The following is an 18,600-nucleotide window of genomic DNA, read 5'->3' on the forward strand; positions in this document are numbered from 1 at the left end:
GCAGCCCAACCTCCAGGGAGGGGAAGAGGGTTGGAGAGTGAGTTCCTTCACACAGCCAATGCTTCATTCATGCTTATACAGTCAAATTCCAAGAAAGACTGTAGGCACCAAATCCTAGGTGGTTTACTGGATTGTAAACAGATCAGTATGTCCAGGGTCGTCATGGATACTAATTTCAAGAGGACAGGCATGAATGCTCCAAAGTCAGCACCCCCCCAGACTTTGCTGCATCTACTGAATCATTTGGCTGATTTACATCCTTAATAATGAAACTGCAATCCTATGTACAATGCTTTCCTGAGTTTTATGGGTTGCTCTAGAAAATTATCAAATTGAGAGGATCAAAGGAATTCCTCTGAATGTGTAGCCTGTTGTTCAGCTCTGGGGATCCCCAAACTTGCAACTGGCAACTTCAGTGAGAATAGTTTTGTTGAGAACTGTGCCCTTAACCAGCAATTAGCAGTGGTTATCTCTGGGCGGTTAACACCAAAATGGAACTGCAGTAGTTCCACATTAGACAGTGCAGGCAGAATTGTAAGACAAAGATGCTCCCTGGGGCCAGTGCTGTGGCACAGCAGGTAAAGCCGCCGCCAACACTGCCAGCATCCCATACGGGCGGTGGTTTGAATCCTGGCTGCTCCACTTCCAATCCACCTCTCTGCTGTGGCCCAGGAAAGCAGCAGAACATGGCCCAAGTCCTTGGGCCTCTGCACCTGTGTGGGAGACCCAGAAGAAGCTCCTGGCTCCTGGCTTCAGATTGGCACAGCTCCAGCTGTTGCGGCCAACTGGGGAGTAAACCAGCAGATGGAAGACCTCTCTCTCTTTCTGCCTCTCCTTCTCTCTCAGTATAACTGACTTTCAAATAAATAAATCTTAAAAAAAAAAAAAAATGATGCTCCCTAATACTATTTCTTTTTTCTGACAGGCAGAGTGGACAGTGAGAGAGAGAGACAGAAACGTCTTCCTTTTGCCGTTGGTTCATCCTCCAATGGCCGCTGCGGCTGGCGCACCGCGCTGATCCGATGGCAGGAGCCAGGTGCTTCTCCTGGTCTCCCATGGGGTGCAGGACCCAAGCACTTGGGCCATCCTCCACTGCTTTCCCAGGCCACAGCAGAGAGCTGGCCTGGAAGAGGGGCAACCGGGAAAGAATCCGGCGCCCCGACCGGGACTAGAACCCGGTGTGCCGGCGCCGCTAGGTGGAGGATTAGCCTGTTGAGGCGCGGCGCCGGCCTCTCCCTAATACTATTACCAGTCTACATTGTCCTGAAGGTTAGCCAGTGCAATATAATGCAAATAAAACATAAATATTGAAACAAAAAAGCGAGGCTAACAAAACAGTATGATTGCAATTATTAAATTTATATTTATTCTTTTGATACACCAAAACAAACTGATGACTTCCTCAAGATGAACTGCAGGGTGTGCATTTAGCCTAGCAGTTTAAGAGCAATTAGGATGCCCATGTCCCATACAGGAATTCCTCTGGTTCCTGATTCTAACTTCCTGCTAACATAGACTCGGGGAGTTACTGATGATGGCCTAAGTAACTGGTTTCTGTCACTCACATGGGAGACCTGGACTGAGTTCCTGGCTCAGGGACATCTGGGAAGTGATTCAGTAGATGGGAGCGTGCTCTCTCTGTCACTCTGCCTCTCAAACAATCATGTAACAAATTTTTTCAAGTTTTTAAAAAGTACCAGCCCCAACAGAACATATTAACAACACTATGGGAATATTACTGGCAAAATAAAGACAATGGGAGGGGCCAGTGCTGTGGCATAGTGGGTAAAGCCGCCGCCTGCAGTGCCCGGATCCCATATGGGCACCGGTTCAAGTGCCGGCTGCTCCACTTCTGATCCAGGTGTCTTCTGTGGCCTGGGAAACCAGTGGAGGATGGCCCAAGTCCTTGGGCCCCTGCAGCCACATGAGAGACCCAGAAGAGGCTCCTGGTTCCTGGCTTAGGATCAGTGCAGCTCAGGCTGTTGCAGCCATCTGGGGAGTGAACCAGTGAATGGAGGACCTCTCTCTCTCTGCCTCTGTAACTCTGCCTTTCAAATAAATAAATAAATATAGACAGTGGAAAACTACACAGAAAAAATGACCTGGCCTCTTCAACAACTGATCTGGCTAGCAAAAAATTAAAAACCTCAATATATTATAAAAGACTAAGAGACAAATCAGTCAACTGCACTGTATGAACTTTATTTGGATTAGGATTTAACAAACTATAAACAATTCATGAATTTTATGAGACAATTGGAAATGAAAAACTGGATTTTGTGATATTAAAAGGTACCTCAGGGGCCGGCGCTGTGGCACACCAGGTAAGGCCACCACCTGCAGTGCTGGCATCCCATATGGGCACTGGATCAAGTCCTGGCTACCCTACTTCCAATTCAGTTCTCTGCTATGTCCTGGGGGAGCAATGGGGGATGGTCCAAGTCCTTGGGCCTCTGCACCCACTTGGAAGACCTGGAAGAAGCTTTTGGCTCCTGGCTTCCAATGTGGTCATCTGGGGAGTCAACCAGCAAATGGAAGATCTCTCTCTCCCTCTCTGTAACTTTGCCTTTCAAATAAATAAATAAATCTATTAAAAAAGGAAAAAAGCTACCTTGAGCCGGTGCTATGGTGTAATAGGCTAAGCCTCCACCCATAGGGGTGCTGGTTCATGTCCCAGTACTTTTCTTCCAATCCAGCTCTCTGCTTATGGCCTGTAAAGCAGTGGAAGATGGCCCAAGTGCTTGGGACTCTGCACCCGCGTAGGACACCCAGAAGCTCCTGCCTCCTGGCTTCTGATCCGCTTATCACAGCCATTTGGAGAGTGAGTGAACCAGCAGATGGAAGACCTTTCTGTCTCTCTCTGTCCATAACTCTACCTCTCAAATAAATAAAATCTTTAAAAAAGCACCTTAAGTAGAGAGAGCCTTGCAATTTCAATGACTCTCACGAACAGAATACTTAATTAAAATGCAAGACCCAAATGAGTAAATACATAGCAGGTAAAACAAACAACTGCATTTAAACTATAAAGGAAAACAAAGAAAAGGTTACCAAAAAAGTCAGGGACTTTGACCACTGTGTCAGGAGGAAAGGGTGGTAACTAGGAGAGTACAGGCCCTCACAGCAGCTCAGTACGTCCTCCTGCCTGACCTGAGCGCTGTGTCAGGAGGAAAGGGTGGTAACCTGGAGAGTACAGGCCCTCACAGCAGCTCAGTACGTCCTCCTGTCTGACCTGAGCGCTGGTCTCATATGATCAGCAATTATTGACAGTAATTCAATAAGCTCTACTTTTATTTCTTCATGGACTTTTGGCATGTGAATTAGTCTTCACAACTTAAAAAGAAATAAATTATGTCACTAAGTCCTGCTTCACATTCTACCTTTGTGTCATATCTGAGGAATACTATTAAAAAAAGAAAACAAGCCATAAGATTATGCATTTATTATGTCTATCTTATGGACATTATCCATTTAATCATTTATTCACAAAGACTTCATCGAGGGAATAAAGTAACTAATGACCAAGTAACATTCACTTCCTACGAAGAATTAGTTTGCTTTTTCCTTTGAATTATGCAACTTATATAAACATCCATATTTCCTTATTACAACCGCAAAACATCTCAGCCAAGTTCCCAGTTTGAATTCAATAATTATGCAGGATATTGCAGATAATAAACATTCAAACTTTAAGAACGTCTCAAGGCCACAGAATTAATGCCTCAGTGCTCCAATTCTGCCCCCATCTTGACCTTCTGTGCTGACGCTATTTTCCTTCACTGTCTTAGCTATTTACATGTTCTTTTCCACTGGAAGATGTATACATCTCTTCCAATTTTTTTTTTTTTTTAACAGGCAGAGTGGACAGTGAGAGAGAGAGAGACAGAGAGAAAGGTCTTCCATTGCCGTTGGTTCACCCTCCAGTGGCTGCCACGGCTGGTGCACCGCGCTGATCCGGTGGCAGGAGCCAGGTGCTTCTCCTGGTCTCCCATGGGGTGCAGGGCCCAAGCACCTGGGCCATCCTCCACTGCACTCCCGGGCCACAGCAGAGAGCTGGCCTGGAAGAGGGGCAACCGGGACAGAATCCGGCGCCCCGACCAGGACTAGAACCCCATGTGCTGGCGCCGCAAGGCAGAGGATTAGCCTAGTGAGCCGCGGCGTCGGCCCTCTTCCAATCTTCTAACAAGGAATAAACAAGCAACTCACCTGTGGAGTGGTCATTTTATGTTGCCGATGTGAGATGATTCTCTTCTCTTCTGTCTCTTCTGCCTCTGCTCCAAAGCTCTGGAGTGAGGTCTTGGCTAGGTCATCTGCATTAAGAACAAATTTCTGGTTGCACGAACTCCTTTCTTATCTCAGAGGAGCAGGCTTATCTGAAGGGAAACAGGATCTGTGGACACAAGGACAAAAGCACTTCATCTCGCATGTTCCCACTGCACCTTAAATCTCTTCCTCTGTTGCTAGGAAATAGGAATTCACGATCATCTAAGACCAGAGAATGTTTCCTATGTAAGCTTCTCAGAGACAGAAACAGGGAACAGGAAAGTCCATAAACAGATACAAGAAATATCAAATAAAATACGTAAAAGAATCATTCAAAGTTCACTGCGGACACTGAAAGGCTGTGAAGAAAAAGAACTATCTTAGCTAGACGGCATTTTTCAAAACATCTATGATTCCTGTCAAAACAGGTAGGAGCTTCCATCAACCATTTTGGCAAAAACAAACTTCATCCTACTGAGCACCACTTTCCTAATTAAAATCTTCTACATCAGGGGCTAGCATTGTGGCATAGCAAGTGCAGCAGCTGCCTGCAGTGCTGGCATCCCATGTAGGCTCCAGTTTGTGTCCCAGCTGCTCCACTTCCGAACTAGCTCCCTGCTACTGACCTAGGAAAAGCCACGGAGGAAGTACTTGGGCCCCTGCTACTCATGTGGGAGACCCAGATGAAGCTCCTAGCTCCTGGCTTTGGCCTGGCTTAGCTCTTGCCATGGCAGCCATCGGGGGAGTGAACCAGCAGATGGAAAATCTCGAGATCTATCCCAATCCTTTTCTCTCTATATTGCTGCCTTTCAAATAGATAAATCTTTTTTAAAAAAATCTATTTTACCTTAGATGAAGCTGGCAGTGTCAACATTCTTTGCTTAATCTGTGTCTGCTACCATCCTCCACTTATCTACATTTAAAATTTCAGCACCACCGGCGCCGCGGCTCACTAGGCTAATCCTCCGCCTTGCGGCGCCGGCACACCGGGTTCTAGTCCCGGTTGGGGCGCCGGATTCTGTCCTGGTTGCCCCTCTTCCAGGCCAGCCCTCTGCTGTGGCCAGGGAATGCAGTGGAGGATGGCCCAAGTACTTGGGCCCTGCACCCCATGGGAGACCAGGAAAAGCACCTGGCTCCTGGCTCCTGCCATCGGATCAGCGCGGTGCGCCGGCCGCGGCGGCCATTGGAGGGTGAACCAACGGCAAAGGAAGACCTTTCTCTCTGTCTCTCTCACTGTCCACTCTGCCTGTCAAAAAATTAAAAAAAAAAAAAAATTTCAGCACCATTATCTTTTAAACAGCCAGAGCTTACATTTCTCTACAACCAAATCAAAAATCTTTGTTTTAACTGAAGAACTCAAATATACTTATTAATGATTGATTCTTTTTCCTCTTCTTTCTGGCCTTCCATTTCTTTATTTGCTAAAATGGTAAGGATAAAGTAGGAGTCTTAGGAACAAGTAAAGTATCAGAAGGAATGTGGCACCTGGTATGAACAGTAAGTTAACATTAGAGACATCATAGTAAGCATATTACAATTTCATACTCAGATAACCCCAAAAAGTAATTTAACATGATCTCTATTTCACAGACAGAAAACCACGAGTGAAACAATGCGTGTTCCCATGTCCCACAGCTACTCAGCAGAACGTTATTTCTCTTTCTTGCTATGCATTTACTATCAAAATCATGTTATTTGTTCACATTAATGCACAGAATTTTTATTAACTTATTCCCACAGAAACACAAATTAACAACTGCCTCAACTCGATATCATACTAAAAAGTAGCACCTAACCAATGAATCATTGATGGTTTTTTTTTTGTTATTAAGACTTCAGCGCAAACTCAGAAACACATACTGAGATTTCTAATAGTTATATAAGAAATGATTCCTTTATACCTTGAATTGTGACAATATATACAGATAACTGGCACTCAGTTATCACTAAACAAATAATAGTTATAATTACTATTGCAGAGGAGAAAGAGAGCTTCCCACAAAAAACCACAATGGCTAGGGCTGGACTTAGTCAAAGCCAGGATCCCAGAACTCAATACGTATCACACGGGTGGCAGGAAACCAACTACTTGAGCTACCACCTGTCACCTCCCATGATCTGCATTAGCAGGAAGCTGGAATCAAAACAGGAATTAACTCCAGGCACTACAGCATGGGACATGTACTTTGTAAATCCTACTGTGGGGCCGGCGCCGCGGCTCACTAGGCTAATCCTCCGCCTTGCGGCGCCGGCACACCGGGTTCTAGTCCCGGTCGGGGCGCCGGATTCTGTCCCGGTTGCCCCTCTTCCAGGCCAGCCCTCTGCTGTGGCCAGGGAGTGCAGTGGAGGATGGCCCAGGTGCTTGGGCCCTGCACCCCACGGGAGACCAGGAAAAGCACCTGGCTCCTGGCTCCTGCCATCGGATCAGCGCGGTGCGCCGGCTGCAGCGCGCTGACCGCGGCGGCCATTGGAGGGTGAACCAACGGCAAAGGAAGACCTTTCTCTCTGTCTCTCTCTCTCACTGTCCACTCTGCCTGTCAAAAAAAAAAAAAAAAAAAAAAAAAAAATCCTACTGTGATTTTTTTCAACAAAATAGAAGCATATGGTCACATATAAAACTGTTTTTAAACTATTATGTAAAGAATACTTTTTCCATGTTAATAATCTTATCTGTAGAATACTGGCAGTTTTCTTATACGAAATGATTAAAAAGTAGAAAACAGGGGCCGGTGCTGTGGTGCAGTAGGTTATTCCTCAGCCTACAGCGCAGCATCCCATATGGGTGGGTGCTGGTTCAAGTCCCGGCTGCTCCTCTTCCCATCCAGCTCTCTACTATGGCCTGGGAAAGCAATGAAAGATGGCCCAGGTCTTTGGGCCCCTACAACCGTGTGGGAGACTCGGAGGAAGCTCCTGGCTTCGGATCGGTGCAGCTCTAGCTGCTGTGGCCATTTGGGGATTGAACCAACAGACAGAAGACCTTTCTCTCTGTCTCTCCCTCTCACTGACTGTAACTCTACCTCTCAAATAAATAAAAAGTCTTAAAAAAATAGAATCATACTTAGAAAAAATATACACAGGAATATACTTGATAAGAAATATGGTGGCCGGCGCCGCGGCTCACTAGGCTAATCCTCCGCCTAGCGGCGCCGGCACACCAGGTTCTAGTCCCGGTCGGGGCGCCGGATTCTGTCCCGGTTGCTCCTCTTCCGGGCCAGCTCTCTGCTGTGGCCCGGGAAGGCAGTGGAGGATGGCCCAGGTGCTTGGGCCCTGCACCCCATGGGAGACCAGGAGAAGCACCTGGCTCCTGGCTCCTGCCATCGGATCAGCACGGTGCGCCGGCCGCAGCGCGCCGGCCGCGGCGGCCATTGGAGGGTGAACCAACGGCAAAAGGAAGACCTTTCTGTCTGTCTCTCTCTCTCACTGTCCACTCTGCCTGTCAAAAAAAAAAAAAAGAAAGAAAGAAATATGGAAGACCTATATGAAACAAACAAGCCAATAAGGACAATAAAAATAGAATTACATAAATGCATATGTCAGCCTTGTACCCCAGAAGGAACAGGCCATCAAGGAGAGAGGCGCCTTTCTCCGGAGGGAGGAAGGAACCTCCACTGTGATATGGCCTTGACTAAACAAGTTCAGAGTTGGTGAACTCAAGGGGCTTCCATAGCCTAGAGAGCTCATGGCAAGAGCCTCGGGTGATTGCTGACGTCATAAATAGAGTGCCAATTGTTAAAACAATGGGAGTCACTGGGTATATGCTCCCCACGTAGGATCTCTGTCCTTAATGTGTTTTACTATGAAACTTAAAGACAACACTACTAGTCGAATAATACCCTATACCTTGTGCAGTTGTGTGAGTGCAGCCTGTTGAAGTCCTTGCTTAGTATATACTAAGTTGATCTTCTGTATATGAAGGTAATTGAAAATGAAACTCGAAGGGCGGGATGGGAGAGGGAGTGGGAGTGGGGAGGGCCGCGGGAGGAAGGGAGGTTGGAGGGGGAAAGCCACAACAATACAAAAGCTGCACTTTGTAAATTCACTTTTTTTTTTTTTTTTTTTTTGGACAGGCAGAGTGGACAGTGAGAGAGAGGCAGAGAGAAAGGTCTTCCTTTTGCCGTTGGTTCACCCTCCAATGGCTGCCGCGGCCGGCGCACCGCGGCCGGCGCACCGCGCTGATCCGATGGCAGGAGCCAGGAGCCAGGTGCTTTTCCTGGTCTCCCATGGGGTGCAGGGCCCAAGCACCTGGGCCATCCTCCACTGCACTCCCTGGCCACAGCAGAGGGCTGGCCTGGAAGAGGGGCAACCGGGACAGAATCCGGCGCCCCGACCGGGACTAGAACCTGGTGTGCCGGCGCCGCTAGGCGGAGGATTAGCCTAGTAAGCCGCAGCGCCGGCCGTAAATTCACATTTATTAAATAAAAAAAAAAGCCTTGTTCTAGAATAGAAAGACTTCATTTGCAGATAATTTGGCACTAAAGAATTTCTATATTTTAGTTAACCCTAATCATAATCTCAAAAACTATTTAATAAGCAATTCTAGGGGTCAGCGCTGTGGTGTAAAAGGTTAAGCCTGTAGTGCCGGCAACCCATATGGGTGCCAGTTCAAGTCCTGGCTGTTCCACTTCCGATCCAGCATCCTGCTAACATGCCTGGGAAAGCAGCGGAAGATGGCCCAAATCCTTGGGCCCCTGCACCCACGTGGGAGACCAGGAAGAAGCTCCTGGTTCCTGGGTTTGGTCTGGCTCAGCCCTGGCCATTGAGGCCATTCGGGGAGTGAATTAGCAGATGGAGGACCTCTCCCTCTGTCTGTAACTTCTCAAATAATTAAAATCTTAAAAAAAAAAAAAAGGCCGGCGCTGCAGCTCACTAGGCTAATCCTCCGCCTAGCGGCGCCGGCACACCGGGTTCTAGTCCCAGTCGGGGCGCCGGATTCTGTCCCGGTTGCCCCTCTTCCGGGCCAGCTCTCTGCTGTGGCCAGGGAGTGCAGTGGAGGATGGCCCAGGTGCTTGGGCCCTGCACCCCATGGGAGACCAGGAGAAGCACCTGGCTCCTGGCTCCTGCCATTGGATCAGCGCGGTGCGCCGGCCGCAGCGCGCTGGCCGCGGCGGCCATTGGAGGGTGAACCAACGGCAAAGGAAGACCTTTCTCTCTGTCTCTCTCTCTCTCACTGTCCACTCTGCCTGTCAATAAAAAAAATAAAATAAAATAAAATAAAATAAAAAGTGTGAGCATGTGAACAGACCCAAAGCAATAACATGTTATCAAATCATAGTAAACGAAAGAACACTTAAGCTGACTCCACAAAAGTATACGGGTAAATGACGCATGACTTACAAATGCCTAAGAATTTAGTGGGGCCAGTGCTGTGGTGCAGCAGGTCAAGCCATCACCTGTAGTGCCGGCATCTCATATCAGCACCAGTTCAAGTCACAAGAGCTCCACTTCTGATCCAACTCCATGCTAACTGCACCCAGAAAAGCCGTGTTAGGTGGCCTTAGTGCTTGGGCCCCGTACCATGTGGGAGACCCAGAAGAAGCTCCTGGCTACTGGCTTCAGATCAGCACAGCTCTGGCCATTGCAGTCACTTGGGGAGTAAACCAGCGAATGGAAAACCACCCCCCACCCAGCCTCTACCTCTCTGTAACTGCACCTTTCAAATAAATAAATCTTATAAAAAAAAAAAAAAAGATTTGGCCCACGGGGACCAGCATTGTGGCATATAGCTAAAGCTGCTGCCTGAGGCAACTATATCCTGCGTGGGCACTGGTTCAAGTCCCATCTGCTTCACTTGCAATCCAGCTCCCTGCTAATGTGCCTGCGAAAGCAGCAGGAGATGGCCAAGTGCTTGGGCCCCTGTGCCCACGTCAAAGACTCAGAACAAGCTCCTGCCTTTGGATCCACCCAGCTTCAACTGTTGCAGCCATTTGGAGAGTGAACCAGTGGATGTGTCTTTTGCCTCTGCCTCTCTCTCTCTAGCTATGCCTTAACTGTGCCTTTTAAATAAATAATTAATCTTTAAAAAATTTTTTTGGCCCTTGTAACTAGAGCAGTTTGTTTTTTACCTTGGTAGTCTCCTGCATGCCACTCCTTGGGAAAGCTCTCAATTTATCTTCAGAAGGAACAACCACCATGATCATCCCATAGTTCCACTCATCACCAAGCTCTAAGGAAATTTCAGGGAAAGGTAGAGAATAAAAACATAACTTATTTACACTTACTATGTTCCAAATATTTTACAAACCATACTGTCTTTTTTAACGTACCAGCATCCAGCACAGAGAAAGAGATACAGCGTTCAGAGGTTCGGCAACTTGCCCAAAGACGGACTGAGTCAGGAAGTCACATCTGGACGCCTGCACTCACTCCACCCCAGCGCCTGTGTCCACAACCCCTCTTTAATACTGGAAAGTGAAGTGCAGACAGGCCTCTAGTGTACCAGGATATGGAATAAACACAAGAGGTAAGCGTGTGACCTAGCAGTTGAGACGTCTACACCCCATACACCAGAATGCCTGGATTTGATTCTCAGCTTTGGCTTCAGATTCCAGTTTCCTGCCAGGATAGACCCTTAGAGAAAGCAGGTGATAACTCAAGTGGTTAGGTTCTCATCACTATGTAGAAGATTTGGTTCGAGTGCCTGGCTCCTGGTTCTCGTCCCAACGGCATTAGAATGAAATAATCAATGAGAGCTCTGCTTGTGTGTCTATTTGCTCAAAAAAAAAAAAAAAAAAGGAAAAAGGAAAAAAGAGAGAGTAAAGTTATCAAGAATCAGTTGACAAAACTCAATTGAACTCTCAACTTGAATAAAATATTCATGCTGGGGCAGACATTTTGGTGTAGCAGGTAAAGATGCTACCTGCAATGCTGGCATCCCATATAGGTGCCAATTAAAGCCCCAGCTACTATGCTTCCAATCCTGCTCCCTACTAATGGCCTTGGAAAAGCAGTTGAAGATGGGCCAAGTACTTAGGCCCCTCTTGCCCACATGGGAGACCTGGAAGATGCCCCTGGCTCCTGGCTTCAGCCTAGCCCAGCCCTGAGCATTGCAGCCATCTGGGGAGTGAACCAGAGATGGAAGATCTGTCTCTCCCTCTCTGTAACTCTTTCAAATAAATAAATAAATAAATCTTTAAAAACAATGTATTCATGTTAGAAAGATATCAATGATGATAGAGTATAGGGGCCGGCGCTGTGACTTGGCAGGTAAAGCTGCCACCTGCGGTGTGGGCATCCCATATGGGTGCTGGTTCCAGTCCTGGCTGCTTCACTTCCAATTCAGCTCTTTCCTACGGTCTGGGAGAGCAGCAGCAGATGGCCCAAGTCCTTGGGTCCCTGCAGCCCTGTAGGAGACTTGGAAGAAGCTCCAGGTCCTGGCTTTGGCCTTGCCCAGCTCTGGCCACTGCGGCTGTTTGGGAAGTGAACCAGCAGATGGAAGTCCTCTCTGTAACTTTACCTTTTAAATAAATATTTAAAAAATATTAATAGAGTGTAATGGTCTTAAACTGCACATGCAAAATTCCCAAATTGCTTTTTTAAAGGAAACAAAAAGGTAAAGTATATTAAAAAGATACATACACCGACTGAAGGAAATGCTCCAAAATGGTAGTAGAAACTGCTGCTAATGAGATCACGAGTTTTACTTTAACATTTTTCCGAATTGAGTACATACTTTACATTTTCTCGTAACAGGAAAAAGTACACATATTATTTAATACTAAAAATCCTTAATCCAAGTAAATAGGCAAGCGAAGCCTATTTGGGTACTGAACCAACAGGCGGAACCTGTCTGTGTCTCTCAAGTAACTAAACAGAAACATTCTGGCGGACCTGGTTCGGGTTTCAGGCCAACACCACAGGGACTCAAACGCGTGAGAAGTAAGGGGGAGACTTTATCACTCCATTTTCAGATGAAAAACCAGAAACCGAGTGGACTGTACACGCAGAGCAGAGATGACCAAAAGCCAAGGTTCCCTACCCCACGCCGGTCAGCATCGGGTGTGCGTGCGGTCACTCAAGCAGACACGCCCTCTCGCAGCTGGGCCGGGCAGGGGCCGCCGCACCAGCTCTCCCCACGCAGAGTCACGGCCGGACCCACGAGGGGGCTCCGTCACGCTCCAAAACCAGCCAAGGACGACGCAGCGAGCCGACCCCGAACCCACTTCCGCGTCTCGGACTCTGACGAGTCGCCGCCCCAACACGGCCCAACGCCTCCCAAGACACGAGAACCAGTCGGTCCCGCGCCCTCGCCCCTGCCCGCCACGCGCGCGGCACCACGGCGTCCGGCCCGGGCTCCCCACGCCCGCGGCACCACGGCGTCCGGCCCCGGCTCCCCACGCCCGCGGCCCCATCGCGTCCGGCCCGGACTCCCCCCACGCCCTCGGCACCACGGCGTCCGGCCCGGGCTCCCCCACGCCCGCGGCACCACGGTGTCCGGCCCGGGCTCCCCACGCCCGCGGCACCACCGCGTCCGGCCCGGACTCCCCCCACGCCCGCGGCACCACGGCGTCCGGCCCGGGCTCCCCACGCCCGCGGCACCACGGCGTCCGGCCCGGGCTCCCCACGCCCGCGGCCCCATCGCGTCCGGCCCGGACTCCCCCTACGCCCGCGGCACCACGGCGTCCGGCCCGGGCTCCCCAAACGCGCGGCACCACGGCGTCCGGCCCGGGCTCCCCCACGCGCGGCACCACCGCGTCCGGCCCCGGCTCCCCAAACGTGCGGCACCACCGCGTCCGGCCCGGGCTCCCCACGCCCGCGGCACCACGGCGTCCGGCCCGGGCTCCCCAACTCACCGGGGAGCTGCTAACCAAGGCTTCGGGTGCCCACTGCACCCCACTGCGGGCAACGCAGGACTGTCAGTGGGCTGGACCCCGGCACCCAAGGCCTCGCAGCCTGAAACGCTTCCTTCTACGGATTCCACCCTCACGACCCCTGAAGATCTCCCCGCACCGGCTGCGGCGAGAAGCACCCGCCGTCAACCGTCACGGCGTTCCCGGAAGAGTCAGCCGCTACCCCACCATCGCCGACCCCCAACCTGCAGCCACGTGACCCGCGCGGTCTCCCGGACAGGCACCGCCCCACCACGCCCCACGCTATTGCGAGCTTTTGTGCGGTCCCCCGAGCGGAGTGGGGCGGGGCGTCAGCGGAAGTGCGCGTGCGCACACAGCCCTCACAAAGCGGCAAGGCAGAAGAAAGCGCGTCCAAAGAGGGAGAAGTGCGCCTGCGCAGGAGGAAAGTCCCGCCTTTGAACTACACTTCCCAGAATACCCCGCGGTACGTGCGTGCCGAGCTCTGTGAACCTGAGAATCCAGATTGAGCGCTGTGAAGAGATGGAAGAAAGCTGTGAAAGACTAGCGGAAAAGGTCCATCAGAATGTTTACGTTTTTATTTAGTTGCTTAAGAGACAGAGAGAGCGCTTCCGCCTGTTGGTTCACTACCCAGATGCCGGCATGCAGGACTCGGCCTTCAGAGCCCTGCCTCTTCTGTAATTCTGCCTTTCAAATACGTAAATCTTTTTTTTTTTTTTTTTTTTATTTTTGACAGGCAGAGTGGACAGTGAGAGAGAGAGACAGAGAGAGAAAGGTCTTCCTTTGCCGTTGGTTCACCCTCCAATGGCCGCCGCTGCAGCCGGCGCACCGCGCTGATCCGTTGGCAGGAGCCAGGATCCAGGTGCTTTTCCTGGTCTCCCATGGGGTGCAGGGCCCAAGCACCTGGGCCATCCTCCACTGCACTCCCTGGCCATAGCAGAGAGCTGGCCTGGAAGAGGGGCAACCGGGACAGAATCCGGCGCCCCGACCGGGACTAGAACCCGGTGTGCCGGCGCCGCAAGGTGGAGGATTAGCCTATTGAGCCACGGCGCCGGCCCTCAAATACGTAAATCTTTAAAAAGAAAGGTCTTCCCTCGGCTGGTTCTCTCTCCAAATGGCTGAAGGACCAGGGCTGGGCCAGGCCGAAGCGGAATCCAGGAGCCAGGAGCTTCTTCCAGATCTCCCGCGTGGGTGCAGGGCCTAAGCACTTGGGCCATCTGCTGCTACTTCCCCAAGCGCATTAGCAGGCAGCTGGACAGGAAGTGGAGCAGCCAGCGCCCATGTGGGATGCCAGCACTGCAGACTGGGACTCTCACTGTGCCACAGCACCAGCCCTATTTAATTATTTTCTGAGCACTTCACCTTGTATTTTCCTAGCCCTAGTCCTGGAATCGGCAGCTGTCCCAAGGATCTCAAGTTTGACTTGGCAGAGAATGTGAATGGGCTATGGGCTGCATAGCTTTTACTAGATGTAATTGCTTCTTGGTGCTAGAAAATGTCTGTGTATGTACCTTTAGAAACACAAAATCATGAGTTCATGCTGACACTTCCAGTCCCAGTGCAACACCACAGGGTTTGTTCCTGCAGCTTCTTTCAGACTGTGAGAAACCTGGCTTCCATCTTCATCATAATTACAGACAATAGAACTGCCTACCCAGCTCACTGGAAAATCTAAGCTGACTTCAATAATTGCATATAGTTCTCATCCTAAGAGTAAGGCTTGGATTGGGTGTTGTGATGCAACAGGTTAAGCCCCCACCTGGAATACCTACATCCTCAGAGTTCCATCAGGTCTCTGACTCTGTCTCGGATACAGCCTCCTGCTAAGCATACTGGGAGGCACGAGATGATGACGCCAGGGCTTGGGCCCTTGCCACCCACAAGAGACAGATTCAACTCCAGGCGCCAGCTTCAGCCTGGCTCAGCCCTGACTGCTGGGAGCCATTTGAGGAGTGATCCAGTGGATCAAAGATTTCGCTGTTGCTCTGCCTTTCAGGGAGGTGAATATAAAGAGGGAGGAAGGGAGGGAGGGAGGGGATAGTCACTATATTATATTTAAGCACACAAAAAGTATACTCAGATAATTCTCACTCCACCAAGCCCAACAAAGGGTCTCTGCAATATATATGCCCCATTGAGTTGTGTAGTGGGCAAAAGTGACGGAGCCATTATACAGGTGCTGCGATTAGTCACTGGTTGTAGGGTACCCCAAGAGGAGCAGGTGGTTCTCTGCAACAGAGGAAAGCCCTATAAGAATATGAGTTTTTACAAACTGGCAGCTGGAGTCCACCACACCCACAGAGGCTTGGAGCAACATCCTGCATTAAAGCAGGTTCCTTTGTGACCACTCGGGTCCATCTTTTCCTCACAGCCTGACGCAAGTTTGAACAGCTCCTTTAGGACTTCACAGGGCCCCTCTCCCTGGGAGGGTAGTAGTGACGTATTGCCCCTGCTGCTCCTTGAGACCACAGCATATACTCCAGTCCCTCCTCTGCTCTTCACTCGACTCCCCTCACTTTCAGCCACCCTCTCTCTAGCCTCAGTGCCTGATCTAATCACACGAATGGATCTCTCATCCTTCAGTTCCTTCTGAGGCCAGGGGTATAAAAAGCACCCAGGCAGACCACTTAAGAATATTTCTCCGGCCAGCGCCATGGCTCAATAGGCTAATCCTCCACCTAGCGGCGCCGGCACACCGGGTTCTAGCCCCTCTTCCAGGCCAGCCCTCTGCTGTGGCCTGGGAAGGCAGTGGAGGATGGCCCAAGTGCTTGGGCCCTGCACCCCATGGGAGACCAGAAGCACCTGGCTCCTGCCTTCGGATCAGCGTGGTTCGCCGGCCGTAGTGCGCCAGTCGTGGCGGCCATTGGAGGGTGAACCAACGGCAAAAGGGAAGACCTTTCTCTCTCTCCTTTCTCTCTCTCTCTCTACTCTCCACTTTTGTCAAAAAAAAAAATATATATATTTCTCCATGACCTCGGTGCATAGCAGACTTTTATGATCAGAGCCACTTACCCCTACATCCCCTCGTCTGCTGGTCCTCAAAGTACCTAGGCAGCTATACTTCCATGGGAATCTTGCCAAAGTATGTAACCTTTAAAAACTGGGATCACTAACCCTACAAAGCTCAGAGTTCAAAGACAGTATCTCCAACTGCTTCATTGGAAGTGATGTTAAGTAAGGCTCTTCTTACTCCAATTCCTTTGTTCCTGGAACCATGTGTTGTTGGTTTTTGTTTTGTTTTGTTTTGTTTTGTTTTATGACTGAGGAAACCAGTAACTTACAAAGGTCTCTGATTCCAGGACGGCATCCTAAAGATTGGTGTCCTCTGTTTACAAGCTCCACCTTCAGCAAGCCATGCAATGCTCTACTCACACCAGCAGCTTCCAGGTGGTGGAGTGTGTGGGACCAGTACCTTCTTTGGTCATGGAACCACTCCTGCACCTTATTTGTGGTAAACTGGGTCTCCCAGTCTAATACATTGTCATGTAGTATCTCTGCTCTTCTACAAATAATTGTCTTCTTCCAAAATTAAATGCTATTGTTTCCTGAGGTTTAAGCTCATTATTCTATACTCTCAAATTACAAGGTACCATTCTCATTAGTTTTTCCGTTTAGATTTGTCCAAAAATGCTTTTTTTATTTTGGCTTGTGTTTCAAACTTTTTAAATATTTTGCTTTGTTAGTATTCAAAGTTACATCACCCTAATCTATGAGTAACTCTTTATTTTTAGGTATTTTCCTTCAACATACTTAAGTGTTAGCTTTTTTTTTAATATCTTCTGATTTTCATTGTTGCTGTTGAAAAATCTGCCTAAGCATGTAAAATTGGAAGATAGCAATTCAACTATAAAATATCTTAAATTCTAATCTTGGAACAAATTTAACTGTTCTTTTACTTTTCCTTTCAGTTTGATGCTCTTAGTACAGCTATATTGATTTCAAAAATTAGGTATGCTCTATATTTTCCACAATAAACCTTAAGATGTCTTTAAGACAGTAACAAGCAATATATAGAGAAAAGCAAAAGCAAAGATTCTGACTTGTTCTTCCAAAGCCATGGGCCAGTGTTGGACCTGGTCTTTGTATTAGCCAGTGCAACTAACTTTTAAAAGTATAATGGGGGCCGCCACCTGCAGTGCCAACATCCCATATGGGTGCTGGTTCAAGTCCTGGGTGCTCCACTTGTGATCAAGCTCTCTGCTATGGTCTGGGAAAGCAGTAGAAGATGGCCCAAGTCCTTGGGCCCCTGAACCCGCATGGGAAGACCTGGAGGAAGCTCCTGGCTCCTGGCTCCTGGTTTCAGATAGGCGCGGTTCTGGCCGTTGCAGTGAATTGGGAAGTAAATCAGTGGATGGAAGACCTCTCTCTGTCTCCTTCTCTATGTAACTCTAACTTTCAAATAAATAAGTAAATCTTAAAAAAAAAAAAAAAAAAAGGCCAGTGCTGCAGCTCACTAGGCTAATCCTCCCCCTTGCGGCGCCGGCACACCGGGTTCTAGTCCCGGTCGGGGCGCCGGATTCTGTCCCGGTTGCCCCTCTTCCAGGCCAGCTCTCTGCTATGGCCCGGGAGTGCAATGGAGGATGGCCCAAGTACTTGGGCCCTGCACCCCATGGGAGACCAGGAGAAGCACCTGGCTCCTGCCATCGGATCAGCGCAGTGTGCCGGCCGCAGCACGCCGGCCGCGGTGGCCATTGGAGGGTGAACCAACGGCAAAGGAAGACCTTTCTCTCTGTCTCACTGTCACTGTCCACTCTGCCTGTCAAAACAAAACAAAACAAAAAGTATAATGACCTCTAATTGTTCATATTGTTCACACACCAGGAACACACTGTATAAATAAGTAACATTTTCACAAATATTTCTCAGAAGCTTTCAAACATCACTAGTAATCCCTGCAATGCTCTGATTTCCATATTCTATCCTAACTCAGCTATCCCATCTCTGGACATTTTAGTGTAAGTTTGGTTACCAAGGTGGTAATAAAGATGGATGCAATCCTGGCAGAATGAGCTCCATCATGCAAGACACAGTCCACTTTTCTCAGGGAAAGGAACGGGCTCTTCACCAGGAGCTGGCAGGTTTCATAGGCAGACCAAGTGTGCTACTAGCAACTCTGCTGAACACAAAAGCAGTCAGACAATATCCACATACATTTGGCTATAGTTCAACAGAACTGGATCTATGAACACTGAAATCTGAATTTCATATATTGTCAATATCTAGTCTACAGATGAAGAATACACAGTTCTTGGGCTGGTGCTGTGGCGTAGTGGGTAAAGCCACCACCTACAGTGCCAGCATCCCATATGGGCACCGTTTCAAATCCCAACTGCTCCACTTCCGATCCAGCTCTCTGCTATGGCCTGGGAAAGCAGTGGAAGATGGCCCAAGTCTTTGGGCCCCTGCACCCTGTGAGAAGACCTAGAGAAAGCTCCTTGCTCCTGATTGGTGCAGCTCCAGCCTTTGCAGCCAGTTGGGGAGTGAACCAGCAGATGGAAGACCTCTCTCTCTCTCTCTGCCTCTCCTCTCTCTG

General features: G+C 49.3%; 1 protein-coding gene and 1 non-coding gene across 7 annotated transcripts in view; one reads left to right on the forward strand and one right to left on the reverse strand.

Annotated features, from left to right (window-relative positions):
- Positions 1 to 13,469, reverse strand: part of ZNF84 (zinc finger protein 84) — a 34,172-nt gene extending 20,703 nt beyond the window's left edge. For 3 of the 6 annotated variants that reach the window (XR_011385102.1, XM_051836887.2, XM_051836889.2), the window contains exons 1-3: positions 13,053 to 13,469; positions 10,326 to 10,426; positions 4,207 to 4,390 (exon numbers count right to left, since the gene is read on the reverse strand). Coding sequence is in view for 4 of the 6 variants with exons in the window: in XM_051836887.2 (XP_051692847.2) it covers positions 4,207 to 4,221 (15 nt within the window). In the remaining 2 variants the exon portion in view is untranslated. The remainder of the gene's footprint in view (positions 1 to 4,206; positions 4,391 to 10,325; positions 10,427 to 13,052) is intronic. The other 3 variants (XM_051836885.2, XR_011385103.1, XM_051836890.2) reach the window with 3 other exon arrangements.
- A 177-nt stretch (positions 13,470 to 13,646) lies between these two features.
- On the forward strand, positions 13,647 to 17,532 carry LOC127488295 (uncharacterized). Its single transcript, XR_011385105.1, has 2 exons — positions 13,647 to 15,067; positions 16,367 to 17,532. It is a non-coding gene; the product is annotated as an uncharacterized protein (transcript).
- Positions 17,533 to 18,600: the final 1,068 nt, after the last annotated feature.

The sequence above is a fragment of the Oryctolagus cuniculus genome, chromosome 21, assembly GCF_964237555.1.
Source record: "Oryctolagus cuniculus chromosome 21, mOryCun1.1, whole genome shotgun sequence".
Classification (NCBI taxonomy): domain Eukaryota; kingdom Metazoa; phylum Chordata; class Mammalia; order Lagomorpha; family Leporidae; genus Oryctolagus; species Oryctolagus cuniculus.